Below are 20,117 nucleotides of genomic sequence, written 5' to 3'. Positions count from 1 at the left end.
ACAGTAAGTGTGTGTGTGTATTGTCTAAAGGTCAACATCTGCTCAACATGACACGGGTTTGCTCTTCTCACCATCCTGGAAACTTCACACATATCCTGATCTTTCAGTCCATTTATTTCTTCGGTCAACAGAGCGAGTCTCTGGAAAACACAGAGCTGCAGTGGAAAACATCTCAACGTTCTAGTGCTGGAAACAGGCTTCTAGCTCTTCAAGCCCAATGACACGTCTTGCGTGGGAAGCCCATCACCCCGAGTTCAGACTCACCACATCCTCTGCTCAGGCTCTTTTATAAAAGCCTTTCACTACCAAACCAGGACCATGTGACAGTAAACCTCATCCTGTAGCCTATATTAGTTCAGTTACCCCGAAATTCAATATATGTGGACAAAAAACCCCTGTATGAGTTTCTGTCTTATATTTCTATAAATGCTGAAGTTATGCAATATTACACGATCAAGCGTGCTGTTCTTCTGCATATAAGCACGACTGCAGGTCAACAAACAAGGAGTTAATAGAGTGGGTTACATTTTAAACACAATATTGGCTGTTTTTGAACTATTTTGCCAATGAAAAGAAGTCAAGTCACCTTTATTTGTACAAGGCTTTATATACGATAGTTTCAACTCATGCCGACGATGAAGGAAACACTTTCTGCCAGTGAAATGGCTTGGTGCCTCCCATGATGCATTATCATTAAACATGTAGAATTACCTTTAAAAATCGTGAGGAAGCCGTTCATACCTGAGCACACACACGTATGTTCCCTGGCTCTCCATGCTGATGTTGGGGAACCACAGAGACGTTCCTGAGAGCGAGACGTTCTGCTGCCCGTCTGAGATCTCCAAGCCCGTTCTCTCCTCAAACCACGTCACGTTATACGGTATTTCTGCAGGAAACAGATTCTGCAACGGACACTCCAACAGCGGAGACTCCCCGGGGATCGCAAACGTACGCTCATACGCCACTCTGTAGTCCTCGCAGGATTCTGTAGAAGAGAACATGATGAAGACTGAACAATATAGAGAATCTACAAGAAGAATAATACATGAGCTGGAGAACAAGAAACTAATGAAAACCACACACGAGTCCTAACCAGACGACACGCCAGAAAAGGAATCTTTCCCATTTTAACCAGAGGTTTTATAATTTGCTTTTAATCAATTTTTCATTAAATCCGTACAAGATCTTGCTTCTAACTTTTTAGATGGAATATTTCCAGATGCTTGGAAAAAGGCACTGGTTAAACCCATCTTTAAGTCCGGGAATACCACAGACGTTAGTAACTATCGACCTATAAGTCTAGTTCCGGTAATGTCAAAAATATCAGTATATACACCCTCATCAGTATATACACCCTCTTCAGTATATACACCCTCAACAGTATATACACCCTGAACAGTATATACACCCTCTTCAGTATATACACCCTCAACAGTATATACACCCTGAACAGTATATACACCCTCTTCAGTATATACACCCTCAACAGTATATACACCCTGAACAGTATATACACCCTCAACAGTATATACACCCTCAACAGTATATACACCCTGAACAGTATATACACCCTCTTCAGTATATACACCCTCAACAGTATATACACCCTGAACAGTATATACACCCTCATCAGTATATACACCCTCAACAGTATATACACCCTGAACAGTATATACACCCTCTTCAGTATATACACCCTCAACAGTATATACACCCTGAACAGTATATACACCCTCAACAGTATATACACCCTCATCAGTATATACACCCTCTTCAGTATATACACCCTGAACAGTATATACACCCTCAACAGTATATACACCCTGAACAGTATATACACCCTCTTCAGTATATACACCCTCAACAGTATATACACCCTGAACAGTATATACACCCTCTTCAGTATATACACCCTCAACAGTATATACACCCTGAACAGTATTAGGGATGGGACGATTACCGGTTTCACTATAAACCACGATAAAATGTACTGACGGTTAGTAATATCGTTTAAAATTTAATTATCATTAAAACCGTGTTTGATTATCGCGATTTTCGAGCCTGTTCAGCCAGCAACAGTCTGACGCAGGCGCAGCGCGCAATGGTGTTGTTTTTTTTTATTCAAGAAGGAATTGTAGAAGGCTGTGACCGTGCTCGGGAGATTTTCCAGCCTTTTAAGAGAACCAATTCTGAGGTGTGGTCATATTTTGGCTTTAACACAAGTCCTGAGGGAAACTTAATCAAGGATGGTCACCCTGTCAAGTCGCACCCTGCCGAGTCGTCTTGTGTGACCATTACCCACTGTTGTATAGCGAATGCAAGGCAAGTTAACTTTGACCTCAATACCAAAACTACGTCTGGGAAATAATTGGGCATAAAATGTTGTTTTAAGTTGAACTATTTATATCAATCACTTGAAATAAACGTGAAGCTTCCGCAAAAAAAAAGGTTGCAGCAAGTGGCTTTGAGCCAAAGACGAACGAACAAGTTCAAACAAGAATATTAAGAGACATTTAAGGGAATAAAGGGATAATAATTTATATAATACACTTATTACACCGACTTTTTTTTACCACATAATTACGGGGACATTGAATTGAGATTAATGTTTTAAATCTTGCCTGTTTATAAATCCATTATGTTCAGCGTACAAAACAATCGTTCAGACAAGATGATCACAACAATATTATAAAACTCTGTAAACAATAAATCAACTCTGATTTAATTTTCAATACAATTAAAACCGGAGACGCAAGACGGCAAGTTGTATTTGAATGAAACGAGAGAGCGCGTCCATTTTTTGATAGGCTACAGGCCAATTTATACTTCTGCGTCGGGTTCGCGTAGAAGGTACGGCGTAGCATACGCATTGACGTGTACCATACGTCGTACCCTTCGCCGTACCCTGACGCGCACCTCCTCAAAAATGTAACTACGCGTCGCGGCGACGCGGACCGCAAGATCTGTGATTGGTCGGCTGGATAGCATCGCGTTTCCTCCTACGCATTTCCGGAATGATCTTCTGCACTCTGCACCGCCCGCCCGCCATTTTTAAATTCCGAAGATCAGTGAAGAGCCATGGAAATAGACCAAGTGACCGAGAGATTGCTTGAAGAAGTGCGGAAATACAGCCATCTGTATGACTCCTTCAGTCGCCATTGCTCGTAGAAACCTAAACTCAAAACAGCCGCGAGGAATGTAAACACAGTGGAACTGGAACATTAAAACCCACCCGCGCCAACTAGCGTTTCGGCGGTGTAACCGCAGAGCAACACAGACATTCGCAGAAGTATAAATGCTCACGACGGCGCCGCCTACGTGCGTACCCTACGACGTACACTACGGCGTACACTCGACGCAGAAGTATAAATTGGCCTTATATGGTGTAACGTCTGTCAGAGAGTTTGAAGTCTGCCCAGATGAAGAATACAAGACAGTGCAAATGAACTGGTAGTTCCACGAGACTTTTATAGATGTTTTCTCTCAGTTAAGCACACTCTTCATATACATGTCGAAGAGCGAATGTTAAAAGGGAAAAGAAAACACTCTAAAACACGCTACAAATCAAAGTGGAAGTAAACACATTATAATAAAACAACGGTCAGTAGTAGAGCGGTCATCTTCCTCTTTGCGCGAGCAATCTCAGTCACTCTCTTTTTATGTGACTGCGCGCTCACATAAAAACAGCAAGCATACAATAACGTACGCCATAGAAGTTATCTTAAAGGCACATCAACATTCATGTCATGAACACTACTTAACACTAGGCGGCCGTTACAATGGATGTGCGCGGTGTTATAATGCGTTGCTATTGACGACCGTCATTATAAGGAAGGAAATGCCACATAATAGAATCTTGCTTTAAAAAGAGCATAGAGCTGCTGTTTTATTTGTTGTTTGTTGATTTTCAAATATAAAACTTGTTGAAATGTCTTCAGTGTGATCATCAACTCTTTTTGAACACTTTCATCTCGTTTTAACAAAACCGTGATAACATTGATAATCGCGATAATTTTGGTCACTATAATCGTGATATAAAATTTTCATACCGTCCCATCCCTAAACAGTATATACACCCTCTTCAGTATATACACCCTCAACAGTATATACACCCTGAACAGTATATACACCCTCATCAGTATATACACCCTCTTCAGTATATACACCCTCAACAGTATATACACCCTCAACAGTATATACACCCTCAACAGTATATACACCCTCTTCAGTATATACACCCTCAACAGTATATACACCCTGAACAGTATATACACCCTCTTCAGTATATACACCCTCAACAGTATATACACCCTCATCAGTATATACACCCTCTTCAGTATATACACCCTCAACAGTATATACACCCTGAACAGTATATACACCCTCTTCAGTATATACACCCTCAACAGTATATACACCCTCAACAGTATATACACCCTCTTCAGTATATACACCCTCTTCAGTATATACACCCTCAACAGTATATACACCCTCTTCAGTATATACACCCTCAACAGTATATACACCCTCATCAGTATATACACCCTCAACAGTATATACACCCTCAACAGTATATACACCCTCTTCAGTATATACACCCTCTTCAGTATATACACCCTCAACAGTATATACACCCTCAACAGTATATACACCCTCATCAGTATATACACCCTCAACAGTATATACACCCTCAACAGTATATACACCCTCAACAGTATATACACCCTCTTCAGTATATACACCCTCAACAGTATATACACCCTCATCAGTATATACACCCTCAACAGTATATACACCCTCATCAGTATATACACCCTCATCAGTATATACACCCTCATCAGTATATACACCCTCAACAGTATGTGTTCAGACAGAGCCACTGAATCAGCCATCTGAGCATTATTGGAAAATATTGTGCAGCCGCTTGATAAAGGAAACATCGTGGGTGTAGTATTCCTGGACTTCAAGAGGGCATTCGATACAGTAAACCATAGCCGTCTTATCTCAAAACTGTCATCTTATAATATGTCACACCAGGCATTATCACGGTTCGAGCAAGCGGCAACATTCTGATCTGAAAAATGAAGCCTACACGGAAGTGCGAAAAACTGCAATACATCGAAAATCCGCTAGGGGAAGGTCCCAAAAGGGAGCAAATGTCCATAGCCCCCATGTTAAAATGTCCGTTTTTACAGCATAAATTCATGTTTTTACAGGTTGGTCCCATGGACTTTTATTGTATTTTTCGATAGGTTCCGAGTGCCAGACAACCATGATGGCTGTGAATTGTTTTCTAACTCGTTAGTTTAGATCGTATTTAGATATAAAATGTATGACAATAAGGGTTAACTTTGATTGACAGCTTGATTGACAGCTGACAAGGCAGCGCCACGGAGAATGACAACATAAGAAGCACCATTTTTTAATACAGTTGACATATAATACTACTGTTTCTGCATCATGAAATGTAGTTTTAAGAGTTTTTCAGGCGAGAATGTAGTTGTTTAAAGCTCAAATCTGTGGTTTATTTATAAAGATTTATGAAAATTGTATCCAGTTGTGAGATCCAGCGATCACCGGGCGCTCAGCGCGATGTACCCCGCCTGGAACAGCCTTTCCTCGGCTAGACGTTCTTTTGCCGCTGACTCTGGCGTCTCTGTAGTGGTTAAACATGAGATATAATTCGTCTTGTGTATATCTAACGGGCGATTTTTGGTCTCGTAACGTAAATCTATAATTTGTTCCCTGGGCAATCGTTTTGGCTGAGGGGAAGTTTCATAACTTTATAAGCTATTTAACTTTACTGTTGTATGGTTAGACTAGATCGAGCGCTGACTTTTTATGTTTGACTGAATTGTTTGCTTTATTTGTATAGCTTCTTCTAACTTTACCTTTTACTTATACTTTTATAATAGCTAATATTGATAAAACTGAAATTTAACAAAAAGAGACTGGGTTGAGTTTTGTCATTTTAAATTTTAATACAATGAAGATGATCTGTAATGTTGTTTACTGCAACATCTGTTGTTTAGTACAAATGCACATATTGCCTGGACCATATTAAAATGTTTAATATTTTTATATTATATTTAAAACGAAAAGAGGCAGGTGTGTTTTATATTTCGTTTTGTTATAAATAGGCAAACGTTATGTGCAGTGAATATAATCAATATGCGTTGCCTGAACCACATTTGTGTGGCTATAATGTTTAAGATTTCTTTAAATGAAAACGAAAAGAATTAGTGTGGTGTTTTATAACATATTTCGTTGCCTAAAATATACACAGAGATAACCGGAGTAGCAGAGCGAGCTGAGTGACGCGCGCTGCGTCAGAAGGTGGGCGGGGTTAGGGTTTCCCAAGATTTTCCAAGATGGCGCCGCCCATACCCCCCATAAACGGCTTCAAACCCGTTCTTCAGAAAGTCTATGGGTGACGTCACAGACGCTTTGTCCATATTTTTTACAGTCTATGGGTTCGAGTCATACTTACAGGGCCGAGAACAATGTGTAGTTATTGCTCATGTAAAATCTGCCCCATGTAAAACTAAGACCGGAATCCCTCAGGGAACCATACTAAATAAATCATGTTTAACACTTAATCTGAGGAAAACTAAATCTATGTGTTTTTCTATAACAAGAACGCGGATAATAAATGACCTTAACATTAAAATGAACCTAACCCTAACCCTAACCTAACTCATCGATCAGGTAGAACAAGAAAAATATCTAGGAGTGATTTTAGATTCTCAGCTACATTTTTACAGTCATATTAAAAGCATCTCCAGAAAAACGAAGGCCAGTATGAACTGTTTCAGAATGATCAGGAGCGGTCTAACATTTGAATGTGCTCACGTCTTTCTGAACACTATGATCCCGTCCCACCTGTCGTACTGCACCACTGCTCGGTCCCATACCAGCCTAACTACCCTAACCCTAACCACTGCTCGGTCCCAGACCAGCCTAACTACCCTAACCCTAACCACTGCTCGGTCCCAGACCAGCCTAACTACCCTGAAGCCTATTGAGAGGCTTTATAACCCTGCCATAAAAACCCATTCGATTCCATCACTGTTACATTTTAAGTAAACATAAAATCTTAAACTTTGTTAATGTTGTTAACCTTAGACACATAAAGCTGTTTTTTGAACGTTTGACTGGACTTGCACCTGAGCCACAGGCTGGAACCCTCCAGATCCACAAGAGCGGCTGCATGTGGAGACTGTGAAGTTACATTTTGTAAAACATCTTCTGCCCAAAATGTTTTTTCTGTGAAAGGAGCCAATCTGTGGAACCGGCTTCCTACAAATATAAAGACTTTAACTAAACTGTCCACCTTTAAAACACTAACAAAAGCCTGGTTCCTACAGCAGCATCAGTGTGATCACACCACAGGAGATGTGTAGCTGTGTGTGTGTGTGAGGTGTGCATCTGTGTGAGTTCCAGTGAATGTGTTTATTTACTACACTTATTTTTATTGGTGCTAAACGGGGTTTCTGAACATTTTATTGTATATTCACTGTAAAAAAAAAAATATTTCTTTATTATCTTAACTGTTAAAAGCCCTTCTAGGGACAGGTGTTGCGAATTAGCCATAAACACTGTGATACAGGCATCGGATTGTTCTTTATGTAATAATCTATGTTTTTTGTATCTGTTCTGTCCCTATTCAAATAAACAACAAATAAAAAAAAATTCTATTTCTCTGCAACGTCACGGCTGGAACAACAACACAAAGTATGGCAATGATAATCTCAGGTAATGTTGGATATTGTTGTCCTATTGTTGGTTTAATTGCTTCTATTGCTGTCCTCGTTTGTAAGTCGCTTTGGACAAAAGCGTCTGCTAAATGATTAAATGTAAATTTAAATGTAAATGTGTATGTGCTTTATTTAATGTTAAAAATGTGTAATGTGACTTTTAATCTCATTTAGTGCTCCAGCTTTGCAGCCGTACTAAAAGCTCATACTTCACCTCAGATGAAACTGAACGGCTGTGTTCAGAGAGAGGTGCAGATCTCCAGAACAGGGCGTGGCCTCCTCTGATTGACAGACAGACAGACAGACAGACAGACAGACAACCACGCCCCCACCACCCTCCCACCCCACCCTCCCATCCCCCACCATAAAGTTAACAATGGAAACTGATGCAACTTCTTACCTGAACCTAAAGCTTCCTTATTTGATATTACACCACATTCGGTTGCCCGAAGTAAAGCGGCCAGAAAAACAAGGGACAACCAATCCATATCTGTAGAGAAAGACAGAGAGAGTTAAGAATCAATAACCACTAAATCAACAGACTTAAGAATCAATAACCACAGGAATACATGTGTGTGTGACATTCAGAACTAAACTACTGAATCTGAACTGAGATAGCAAGCAGAACTCAGAATTATATTTTCATATTCAAAGAAACATGTTATCATACACACAACGTATAGGCTATTTAGATTTCGAATATATGTATTCATTCACGATTTTAAACTTCACTGTTATTTGCAGGTTTTCCTGTATATAATATTGGAGAATCCTATAAATACTATTCAGGCTTTTATGACGTTGTTAGTCATGTTTAATGATCTTTGAACCTCATGTTTACTGGAAGTCAACAGTGTTAGAGACACAAACTCAAAGTTCAACCCTGATCCAGGCCAGAAAAACATTTGCGTGATATTTTCTCACTTTATTTATAAAATGTACTGTATATTCTCTATACAAATAAATGTCAAAATGAGACATACACCAAATTAATTAAATACAGATGTGGGATTAAATACACGCTTATTTTATACAATATTTACTCAATTTACAAACTTTTTAATAACTGAAATATTGTTCATTATGTATTGTATCTGTAAATACTGGTTCTGATTCCTACTCTCGCTTCCCTCTTCTTCGGGAACACCCATGAGAAGTGCTGACTCGAGCCGATCCTGTCGACTGGACAGAACTGAGCTGTCATTCTTGCACAAGACTCTTCGATCTTTACAAGAGGAGACGTTTCTGAGGAACTTAAGCTGCTTGCTCAGCGAAGAGACTGGGAATTTGAGGAATGAAAGTAAGAGAAAAAGGGAACGCGCTGAAATTAAACAGGATCTAAGATAGCCTAAATTAACCCTGTTCTTAACCTCATTCGTGTGTCTCGTGGACTGCCAAACATTTACTTCACCATTAGTAAATCGTTTTTAATGGGCGATGATGTCCACCGGTTCCATGCTTACATTATAAATGTCCTTTATCATTTTATGACCCTGATTTATATCCAATCCTTTTATGACCCTGATTAAACACCCTTCATATTAGAACCAGCCTGCCAAGCAAATCATTTTAAAGGGATCTTTTCATTTTAAAAGGATTTTGAAAATATTTGTCCACACAATAAAATACAGTTTTGTTTTGTTTTGTTTTGTTTGTTTAAATTCAAAATATCTTCCTTAATAATATCTATATTTATATTCAAAATATCTAATATTTTTATTTTTGGGTGAAAATCTCAATTTTCTCCTGAAATAACCATTTATGGAGCTTCCCAGAGTTTTACTTTCATCTCCATATGCATATTCCCATCCACATGAAACCATGTTTAACAGTACAAGACATTAGGAAAATATTAGGATAGAGACTATAAATGCCATTTGAGCCGTCACGTTACATTACTAAATATCATTCAGTATCCTTATCTTATTTTAGAATAAATATATCAAAACATCCCTAAAAGCAAAATCGCATTAAAATAGGAGAAGAGTAATTCTCATATCTTTCCACTGGCCAAATAGTATTTTTAATTGTTTTAAACAAATAAAATGTATGCATGTTTGCCAATAAGGTCACTCTTAAAAATGCTGGATTGTTCCAAAGCAAATTTGGATCAAATATGGAATAACCCAACCATTTTATTAAAAGTTTTAACCCAACTTTGTCCATATTTGACCCAAATTTGGGTTGAAACAACACAGCATTTTTTTTTTTTTAAACATGTTTTAGGATGGTTATGTATTTTTAATGGAAACATATAAGCATGTTTTTCAGTGAAAATACAATTGTCTGACTCATTGAAAAAAACATTTAAAAAAAAGAAAACTTCACAAATCTTACGGTTTCCTTTCAATTCTATGATTCAAATACAGTGGTTTAGTTCATGATGTGGTGATGAAGATCACAGAATGACAGTTCGAACACCGAACGATCACTGGACTTCTGTTTAGTTTAAATTGTGGAAAGGATCATTTATGAGCAAATAGACAGTTATTTAGCAGAACATAACCTTTTATTTGACTTCCAATCAGGCTTTAGAAAAGCCCATTCCACTGATACCTGTCTGCTTTATCTTACAGCCTTTATTAGGAAAGAGGAATTATTGTGGCATGGTGTTAATAGACCTTCAGAAGGCCTTTGCTACGGTTCAGTATGATGTCCTCCTTTTGAACAAACTAAAAGCCCTGGGAGTTTCTCCTGCATCTCTTCAGTGATAGAGACACTGTACCTGGTGGGCAGAGAACAGGTGGTAGATGTGGAAGGGACCTTGTCCTCACCACTTAAATTAACTTGTTGAGTTCCCCAGGGGTGTATTTTGGGTCCTCTCTTTTTTTAATTATATGTCAATGATATGTCGTCAGCTATAGACTGTAATTTGTTTTTATTTGCAGGTGACTCAGCTATTCTAGTCTCTCATAAAGACAAATTAGAGGTGGAAAGGCTGCTTAGTTCAGAACTCATTAACCTCAGTGTTTGGCTAACAGAGAACAAGCTGTCTCTCCACCTTGGCAAAACAGAGTCAATTCTTTTTGGGTCCAGAGATAAACTGAAAAAGGCTATGGGGTTTAGGGTAGTCGTAGGTAATGTTGAAATTACAGCCAAGGAAGCCGTTACTTACTCGGGCTGTATACTAGATAACAAACTATCAGGGGAGCTTATGGCTGAAAAATTATCTCAAAGGTAAGCCAAAGGACTAAGTTCCTCGTAGATAGTAAAACCTTAAAAATCCTGGCCGATGCGCTGGTTCAATGTCATCTTGACTATGCCTGTACATCTCGGTACACAGGCATTACTAAAGGCCTCAAAGACAAGCTACAGATCTGTCAAAATAAACTAATCAGAGTGATCCTTAAATTACATCCTAGAACTCATCTTCTTCCTGACCATTTCTCCAGTCTTGGGTGGCTCAGAGTGGAGGAGAGGGTTTCTCAACTTAAACTGTGTTTAGTTTATAAGATAAGAAATAATCTGGCACCCAAGTATTTATGTGATTACTTTCCAAAAATTAGTGATACGCACAACTTCTGCACCAGAGGGAGATCCACAGGTTACAGGCCGTGCCGCTTTAAGAGCTGTGTGGGAAACTACTCTTTCCTATACTCTGCAGCTGTCTTGTGGAATGGTTTACCTTCAAACCTTAAACTGTTGAGCTCTTCCTATTATCATTTTAAATCTTCAATAAAAAATTGGTTATTAAATCCATAAAAATAAATAAAAAAATAAATAAAAATAAATTCTTGAAGTAGTAGGAATATTGTATTGTCAGCTTGTGTGTCTGCTTGTCTATCTGGGATTTTAGCCCTTGTTTCGTTCTTTTATTTATTTATTTATTTATTCTTTTTTGCCCCCTTTCTTCATTGTCCTCAATGTATTTAGTCCATGTACTGTTACTCATCTTCCATCTTAAGGAGCACAATGGAAACAAGCCTTTGGGCTTTTTTGTGTTTTTATCCTTTTGAACACTTCATGTTGATTGTTGTTGTTCAATAAAGTTTTCAATCAATCAATCAATCAATCAAAGAGGAATTATCATGTGCCTATAGCTCTCATTCCAACACTAAAATTATACTACGTGCCACAGGAAAAGTGCTCAAAAGCAGCACATTTATCTAAATTCATAAAAATGTTGTTTACCTTCTGGATAGTGACCATGTAATTTCAGTGCTTAACTCCATTAATGAGAGTGGAATACTTCATCTAAATGTGTATTTTAATAAAATCATTCTGTTTCTTCATTACTTCTCTCACTCCAGTAAAAGAGTGCACTTATTTACGCTCAGTTTATTTATTTATAAATCCTGATATATGTGTGGAAAATTCCTTACACACATTTCAATGTCCTTTTGTAAGTATGCAACATGTATACATCACGCTTCTGGCCTAAAAACACCCTGTGACTCTTAAAGGCGTGTTGCATAATTTTGGGTTGATTCACATAAATATTTGCAATCCGGTTTAACCATTTCTGCTAAGAACAGGAAAAAATAAAGAAGAACAGATCTATTGACTGCTGATGGATGATCAGAATGAACCATGAACCTGACTGTCAAGTCCAGTGAAAGTGTGGGTGGCACTGGATTTAAGAAATGACAATGAAGTTGATCTGGGAAAACTCATTCCAACATGCCACATCATTATAATGATAGTTCAACAACTTCCTGACAGGGTGAAGCACAAGTTAACATGCACTTTACAGTATTTCCATCAGAGAGAAAAGTACTCAAGAGTTCCCACAAGCACAGAAATCTGCGTTATCGCCTGAAGCCTCGGGTCTGGTTCAGTCCGAACACGCATGAGGACACGCATGACATCACACACGAGAACACGCATGACATCACGCATGAGAACACGCATGACACGCATGAGGACACGCACGAGGACACGCATGACATCACGCATGAGAACACGCATGAGAACACGCATGACATCACGCATGAGAACACGCATGAGAACACGCATGAGAACACGCATGAGAACAAGCATGAGAAAACGCATGACATCATGCATGAGAACATGCATGAGAACACGCATGACACGCATGAGGACACGCACGAGGACACGCATGACATCACGCATGACATCACGCATGACATCACGCATGAGAACACGCATGACATCACGCATGAGAACACGCATGACATCACGCATGAGAACAAGCATGAGAAAACGCATGACATCATGCATGAGAACATGCATGAGAACACGCATGAGGACACGCATGAGAACACGCATGAGAACACGCATGAGGACACGCATGAGGACACGCATGACATCACGCATGAGGACACAAATGAGGACACAAATGAGGACACGCATGAGAACACGCATGAGAACACACATGAGAACACGCATGAGAACACATGCATGACATCACACATGAGAACACGCATGAGAACAAGCATGAGAAAACGCATGAGAACACGCATGAGGACACGCATGACATCACACATGAGAACACGCATGAGAACAGGCATGAGGACACGCATGAGGACACGCATGAGTGTTCAAAAGGACACGCATGACATCACACATGAGAACACGCATGAGAACACGCATGAGAACACGCATGACATCACGCATGACATCACGCATGAGGACACGCATGACATCACACATGAGAACACGCATGAGAACACGCATGACATCACGCTTGAGAACACGCATGACATCACGCATGATAATACCTAGAATATCAAAATCGACTGCTGGCGGTAGATCCTTCTCCTATTTGGCACCAAAACTCTGGAACAGTCTTCCTAACATTGTCCGAGAAGCAGACACACTCTGTCAGTTCAAATCTAGACTAAAAACACATCTCTTTGACCTAGCATACACATAACACATTATAGACTTCTATAATTCAATGTTAGGCTGCATAGATTAGGTCAGCCGGAACCGGGAACACTTCCCATAAATCCTGATGTACTCGTTACTTCATAAGAAGAATGGCATCTACGCTAATATTAGTCTCTCTGTTTATTCAAAAAGTATTTGCTGCAAGATTCGAAACTTTCTGTCAAGCCATTTAAACCAAAGGCTAAATAAATAAACAAATAAATAAACGTGAATATAAAATATGAGTGTAAAATGATTTGTTGATCGGATGAATGATGGAAAGCCTTTATCCAGGCTTTAGTGTGGTCAGGGTTATTTACACCAGTCGCTTTTTCATTTGATGGTTCTGGTAATAATAAAGTTAAAACAAAATTAAATTAAATTAAATTATGAAATGATATGAGAATTAAAAAAAAATGAATGTGTATGATAAGAGGTGTATATATAAGACCACAGATGATGACTTCAAAACCACACTTCAAAATGAGTTCTTCTTTCCAGAACATCTGTGCTGAGTCAATTTAATAACTAGCGCCAGGAAAATAGTTTACAAACTAATAAAACACTGTCAAAGCCAGGAATCTGCGGTAACCGGACGCTTCAGTTACACCAGTCTGTGCTTATATTCCACATCATCTTAAAGATCTAGAACTAGCATGCTAAATGTAATGCAATAATGCAAAATTGTCTCTATTTGAATTTTTTCATGCAACTAAATGCACAGGCATTTGAGCAGCACATGTTTCAAAGCCTCCCATGATGATCCTCACAAAGAAGAAGCTCGAATACAAAGCTTACATTTGTTTAAATTCGACTTTTTTCCCCCTGTGAGTCACTACATAATTCCCATAACTGCATATGTGATGTTTTCCTATGGCTTTACTGTTATTTTAAAATGTCGGGAAAAAGTCATAAAAATAATAATGAGTAAGAGTATCCAAACTTCTGACAGCCTGATTTTTCCATGTCTAAAAACAGACATGAACATGAACATTCATTCATCGAGGTAAATGGTAGGCAAGGATTTTTCCTCACCGCATGTTTACAGAGGAAATGTGGGAAATGTTCTCATCAACTAACCCACACACAGAAGTTAAAGCATGGATATAAATGAATGAGCCAGAAGAGATTCTGAAGTGAGGAATCTTACCTACAGTCCTTCTTCCCAAGACAACATGATTCCCTCAGTAAATCGCGCCTTATAATCCAGTCATGTACATTAGTTTGTCTTAAAGAGACAGCTTTACGTGTTCATCGAAGCCTAACGAACCCGTATCTCTCTCTCTCTCTGTCTCTCTGTGTGTGTGTGTGTGTGTGTGTCAGATCTGTCGTGCCACTTCTCCATAGCCACAGGAAAAGCAGGTTTTGCAATATCCTCTAAGGTTTGGGAAGCTTCCTCTCCAAGAGTTGCGCAATGAGAGGCGGAGAGAAAGATCTCACTGAAACTTAATCATTTTATCACGCTGACTAAAACTGCTTCTTTTTAAACGATCTAACAATGTTTGTTCGGTTGAGATAGTGAAGTAAACTTGAGCCTGATCCCGGTCAGAGAATGAGCGTGCGCAGTTACAGCCGGAGTCCTGCAGGGGGCAGAAGAAGAGTTCAGTGCAAACCCGCGCATTCATTGCTCTCTTTCTATTACATCATTTATTGCTAAAGCCAACAGAGTCAAATACAGTGAACAATATAAAATACAATGAACAATAGTGCAAAAATAAATAAATAAATAAGCGAACATTTTACATTAACATTTCTGCCAAATGCATAACAATGGTCACTTCATTTGTTTATATTAAAATACTGTGAATATAAACTATAAAACACAGCAAACCGTAGTGCAAATAAACAAGCAATATAAACAAATGAAGAAGTGAAAATACATTTACATTTGTGCATTTTGCAGAAATGTAAATGCACAACTTTCACCTTTTCATTTGTTTATATTAAATACAGAGCATAAAAAATATAAAATACAATAAAAAAAAATACAATGAACAATAGTGCAAATAAACAAGTAATATAAACAGACGAAGAAGTGAAAAATAAAATGTGCAAATAAAACAAAAATGCAATTAACAAAAGGGAATACTGGAAGGAAGTAATATTAATGAAACAGAATATTAAAAAAAGAATAAGTAAATCTAAAGCATAAATCAAAATAGAAATTTGTTTCAGGAGTAAAAAATAAGAGGAAAAGAATTTAGATTCCAGATCATATATGAAGTTTGAGTTGCAGACTGACAAATTATAATAGTAGAAGAAGAAAATCTGAACAAACAGTGTAGTTTATCCAGGATTATCCCACGCCGGATCCTCTGTGGATTAAACTCTGAACTGTGTGAGGATTCGAGCTGTTGTTATTCAGTGTTAATGTAAGAACTGGTGTTCTTGACTGACTTTATTCCCTCTTCTGTAGACTATATCTCTGTTCTGTTTATATCGTGATCATCAGGGACTCATCAGATCCTGTCGCTCCAGAAGGCCTGGGAAACAACCTCCCGTTTCGTGTTGTTATATAATATAGACCCTTTCCCTCCATCTTTCTTCTGTTCTGTTCAAGATTCTGCTGATTCCCACGAGTCCTCTCTGTGTCCGGACCATAGCGAACCCTCGCAGGGAAACACTGCCTCTCATGTGTTCTGGTGTTTGTGTGGTTTCTACATTCATTCAAGCAGTAAGTCATAATCCAGCTAAACAGAACATTTAGCTAACGTTATAAAAACATTATTGCTGAATGTTCAGGTTTTTGTAAACATTTTAAAATGTTTTTTTCCTGGTTATGTGAACATTACGGGAAACATTCCAGTGAATCATTCGGCAAACATGGAATGTTCTGAAACAAGTAGTAACATGTAAAAACGCTCCATGAACAGTGTATAAATAATGTTTTTGCACAAATGTTTTGAGAACATTGAATGAATGTTCTCTTAATGTTACTGGGAGAACCTTTGTTCATAACTTTGAGAGAAACTCACCAGAACGTTCCCTGTTCGCTGGGAAGAGAAATAAACTCCTTCACTGAGTCCATCAGCGCTTTAATACGCATGACGATGCTTCATATCTGGCACCTCTTCTGAGCTCCAAGACTTTGAAAAATGTAACCCAAAATTAGAGGTAATAAGAAGAAATACGATATGGTTCTATTTGTAGGAATTCTATTCTCAAATGTAAGTAAATGAGTATCATTGATTATGTGACTGTAGATCCGGTCAGATGTTCAGATCATCTTAAACCAGGTTCAGTTCTGATAAAACACACCAAACACAGACTCATTCTCACACCCATCTTCATCTTCATCTTCATTATCATGCTGATTCAGTTTGCATTAAATGAGAGAGGAATGCCAAATACAAATGTTCTTCCATGTCGACCCCAAACCTAAACTGGTTCTGGCCACTAGAGCGCGCTGTCGTTCTGCTTCTGCTCACGGTGTTCTTGTCTTGCTGAGGACACACATCACCGCATTATCATGTAAATCAAATGAATCAGAAGAAAAACTAGATCAGAAAGCGGCAGTTTCTGCTCAGAGAAAGGGATAAAACTTTACTCTGATCTCGTGTGTCTTTCTGTGCTTGTTTTCAGAGTGTTAAACGATGGAAAGATTATGCACACAAGCGTTGTATAAAAAGTGTTTCTTTTCAAACAAGAAGAGACCTAAGAATTCAGAGTAAGAAGGGTATATATCCATACATTTATATTAATACTCCAAATTCTATTGAACAAGTGCAATATTTAAACCTCTCAGAACTTCATCAGGCAAAACAATTGATACTTGATCAATATATGATCAATATATCAATATATTCAATTCAATTCAATTCAAAATTGCTTTATTGGCATGACTGTACATGTTACAATATTGCCAAAGCTTGTAAAAGACATCAAAATAATAAAATATTACAACATAACTTAAATCTAAATGTACTACTTAAATTAATTGTACAAATTAACAGTGTAACAAATTATAATATCTGTAAACATTTTACACCATAGTGTTTTAACATATATAGTAGTAGTAGTAGTAGTAGTAGTAGTAGGACTTTATTATTCAGCCTTAGCTGAAAATTGGTCTTTGGTCTCGCCATACAATCACAAAACAATTAACAATACACAATATACATCAAAAATTAAAATATTCACATTTCATTCCTCTTATTCAAAAGACTTATTGCATTTGGTACAAAAGTTTGTTTATATATTGCTTTGGTCGCTTTTGGTACTCTGTAGCGACGACGTGATGGTAATAATTCAAAAACATGATTCAAGGGGTGTGTTGTGTCTCTTGCTATAGTCAAAGCTTTTCTCTGAACCGCAATTTGATATATATACAAATTATAGTATCGGAACATTTTATACCACAGTGTTTTAACATATACACATACACACGTCACTGAAGGTCACTGTGGTGGACAGTAGGGAAACACACTGAGGTCAGACACACGCATTACACACACATTCACCTGCTGTCTCTCAGGCTGTGACACACACACACACACACACACACACACACACACACACACACACACACACACACACACACACACACACACACACACACACACACACACACACACACACACACACACACACACACACACACACATGTATCTGGCAGCCAGTGCTGCAGTCTGGCCCTCTCCTAGCAGGATCTTCATCTGATCTACTTCAGTCATGGCTGTAAAGTTCTGTATTAAGTTAGTGAGTTTGTTAATATATCAATATATCTATAGTGTTGTTTCAACGTAAATGCTTCGTAGAAACTCACACGCCACAGATTAATAAACAGGAACTGGCTTGACTAATAAACTCAATAATAACGACAACGAGTAAATGTAAAGTATAATAATGTCTAAGGTTATACTTGTTCAAAACAATCACTTAAGCAAAGTTTGTACTATTTTCTGTTTATTTTGATAAATAAAAAAAAAATCTTTTTTGTTCAATAAATAAACTGTCATTAAAATATGTTGATATAAAAATATATTTTAAAAATACAGAAACAAAAGTATTTAAAAAAAGTAAAGATTCTGAAAGCAATGAAGGAAATCCTATAATAATTTAATATAGATTTACAGTAGTAACAATAAATTATATTTTATTATATGATATGATTAATATAAATGAGATGGTTTCATTATAAATATGATGATTTATCTCTAAGGTGGACACCCAACTTAATATCTGAGATTTACCATCTGAATCTAACCATGTCATGTCTTCTATGGGATCGAAACTTGCCGGCCCAGAAAGTTAGTAAAGACATCGTGATAATAGTCCAAGTGACTGCAGTGACTCAACCATGAGTTTATCAAAAAAAAAAAAAAAAAAAAAAAATTAACTGGAGGAGTGATCCAGCTCTCAGATTTCATCAAATTATCTTACTTAGTGTTCTGAAGATGAACGAAAGTCTTGAACAACATGAGGGAGAGTCATTACTGACAGAACTTTCATGTTTGGGTGACCTATCCCTTTAATTATTGTCTTTTACCCCAATTACCATACTTTTGAATATTCTTCCGTTGTTGAAAAACGTTTGCTATAATTACCTCAAACAAAACAGAAAATCATTAAGAAGATCTTCGTTCAATAAATATATAAAAAATAATAATTTGCAAATTTTCATTTACTACTTAAAGCTACAACATTTAAAAAAAAACAAAAAACATCATGCCTGCAGTCGTGTAGAGGATCAGACTAATCTCCACATGCGTCTAGAAAAGCAGATGTTTGGGAGAGTTTGTGTGGCTTCTAGTGGTTTAGAGGAGAAGAACATAGCTCTGTTTGTCTCTATAACACATACTGTAGGCCTAACTGAGGAACTGGGTTATTGAATATAGGCTATATATATATATAAATTCGCTTTCTTCTGCACTGTGTGTGTGTGTGTGTGTGTGTGTGTGTGTGTGTGTGTGTGTGTGTGTGTGTGTGAGCTCATCTCTACACATCTGTAAAGCTATATCGCATGTTTACTGGCACTTTCTGTGTTTTGGCTGCAAAGGCGACAGTAAGAATCACCACAACATAATATGATATGATATGATATGATATGATATGATATGAAATTATATGGTGGTGATATGAAGTGGAGAGAGCGATTGCTCCAAAACACAGGCAAGGTTTGGACAAAATTATGAATTTTGGCTCCTTTTCAAATCTCACAGAATGTTGAATGGCAATGACAGGAACGCAAAGAAGTTCAACAGTCACACAACAGAGACATTTCTTTTGTTTTATAAAATAATAAAATGTTTTATTTCTATCACTAGAGGGCACAGTTTCACAGGTGTGTGTGTGTTCAGTAGAACCTGAATTCGGAACAGCACACTAGCATTCTGTGCTCATCTTCTACTGTATAAAACAGGCTGAAAATGGAGGAGAGTTTCGCTTCAACTCTGATCAAACACACCTGATCAGATCCTCTAGTCCTTCAGGGTTATGTGTCCGTGTTTGACACCCCTGATATCATAGAAACGGGCAGAAATAGCAAGAGCAGTAAGTCCTGAACTCAGTATATACTGACTCAATCAC

At 37.8% G+C, this 20,117-nt stretch overlaps 1 protein-coding gene across 3 annotated transcripts in view; it reads right to left on the bottom strand.

Moving 5' to 3' along the window:
- Positions 1–20,117, bottom strand: part of LOC309503277 (interleukin-1 receptor type 1) — a 95,874-nt gene that overhangs the window by 16,369 nt on the left and 59,388 nt on the right. Inside the window, exons 1-3 of one of the 3 annotated variants that reach the window (XM_082176004.1) lie at positions 14,740–15,149; positions 8,158–8,247; positions 742–985 (exon numbers count right to left, since the gene is read on the bottom strand). In XM_082176004.1, the coding sequence (XP_082032130.1) occupies positions 742–985; positions 8,158–8,245 (332 nt within the window). In that variant the 5' untranslated portion in view covers positions 8,246–8,247; positions 14,740–15,149. Of the gene's footprint in view, positions 1–741; positions 986–8,157; positions 8,248–14,739; positions 15,167–20,117 lie in introns of those variants that run through there. The other 2 variants (XM_082176003.1, XM_082176005.1) reach the window with 2 other exon arrangements.

Source organism: Leuciscus leuciscus (assembly GCF_965113295.1).
Source record: "Leuciscus leuciscus genome assembly, chromosome: 7".
Taxonomy (NCBI): domain Eukaryota; kingdom Metazoa; phylum Chordata; class Actinopteri; order Cypriniformes; family Leuciscidae; genus Leuciscus; species Leuciscus leuciscus.
The sequence above is the reverse complement of the archived record's forward strand: the minus strand, read 5'-3'. Positions and strand labels throughout refer to the sequence as shown.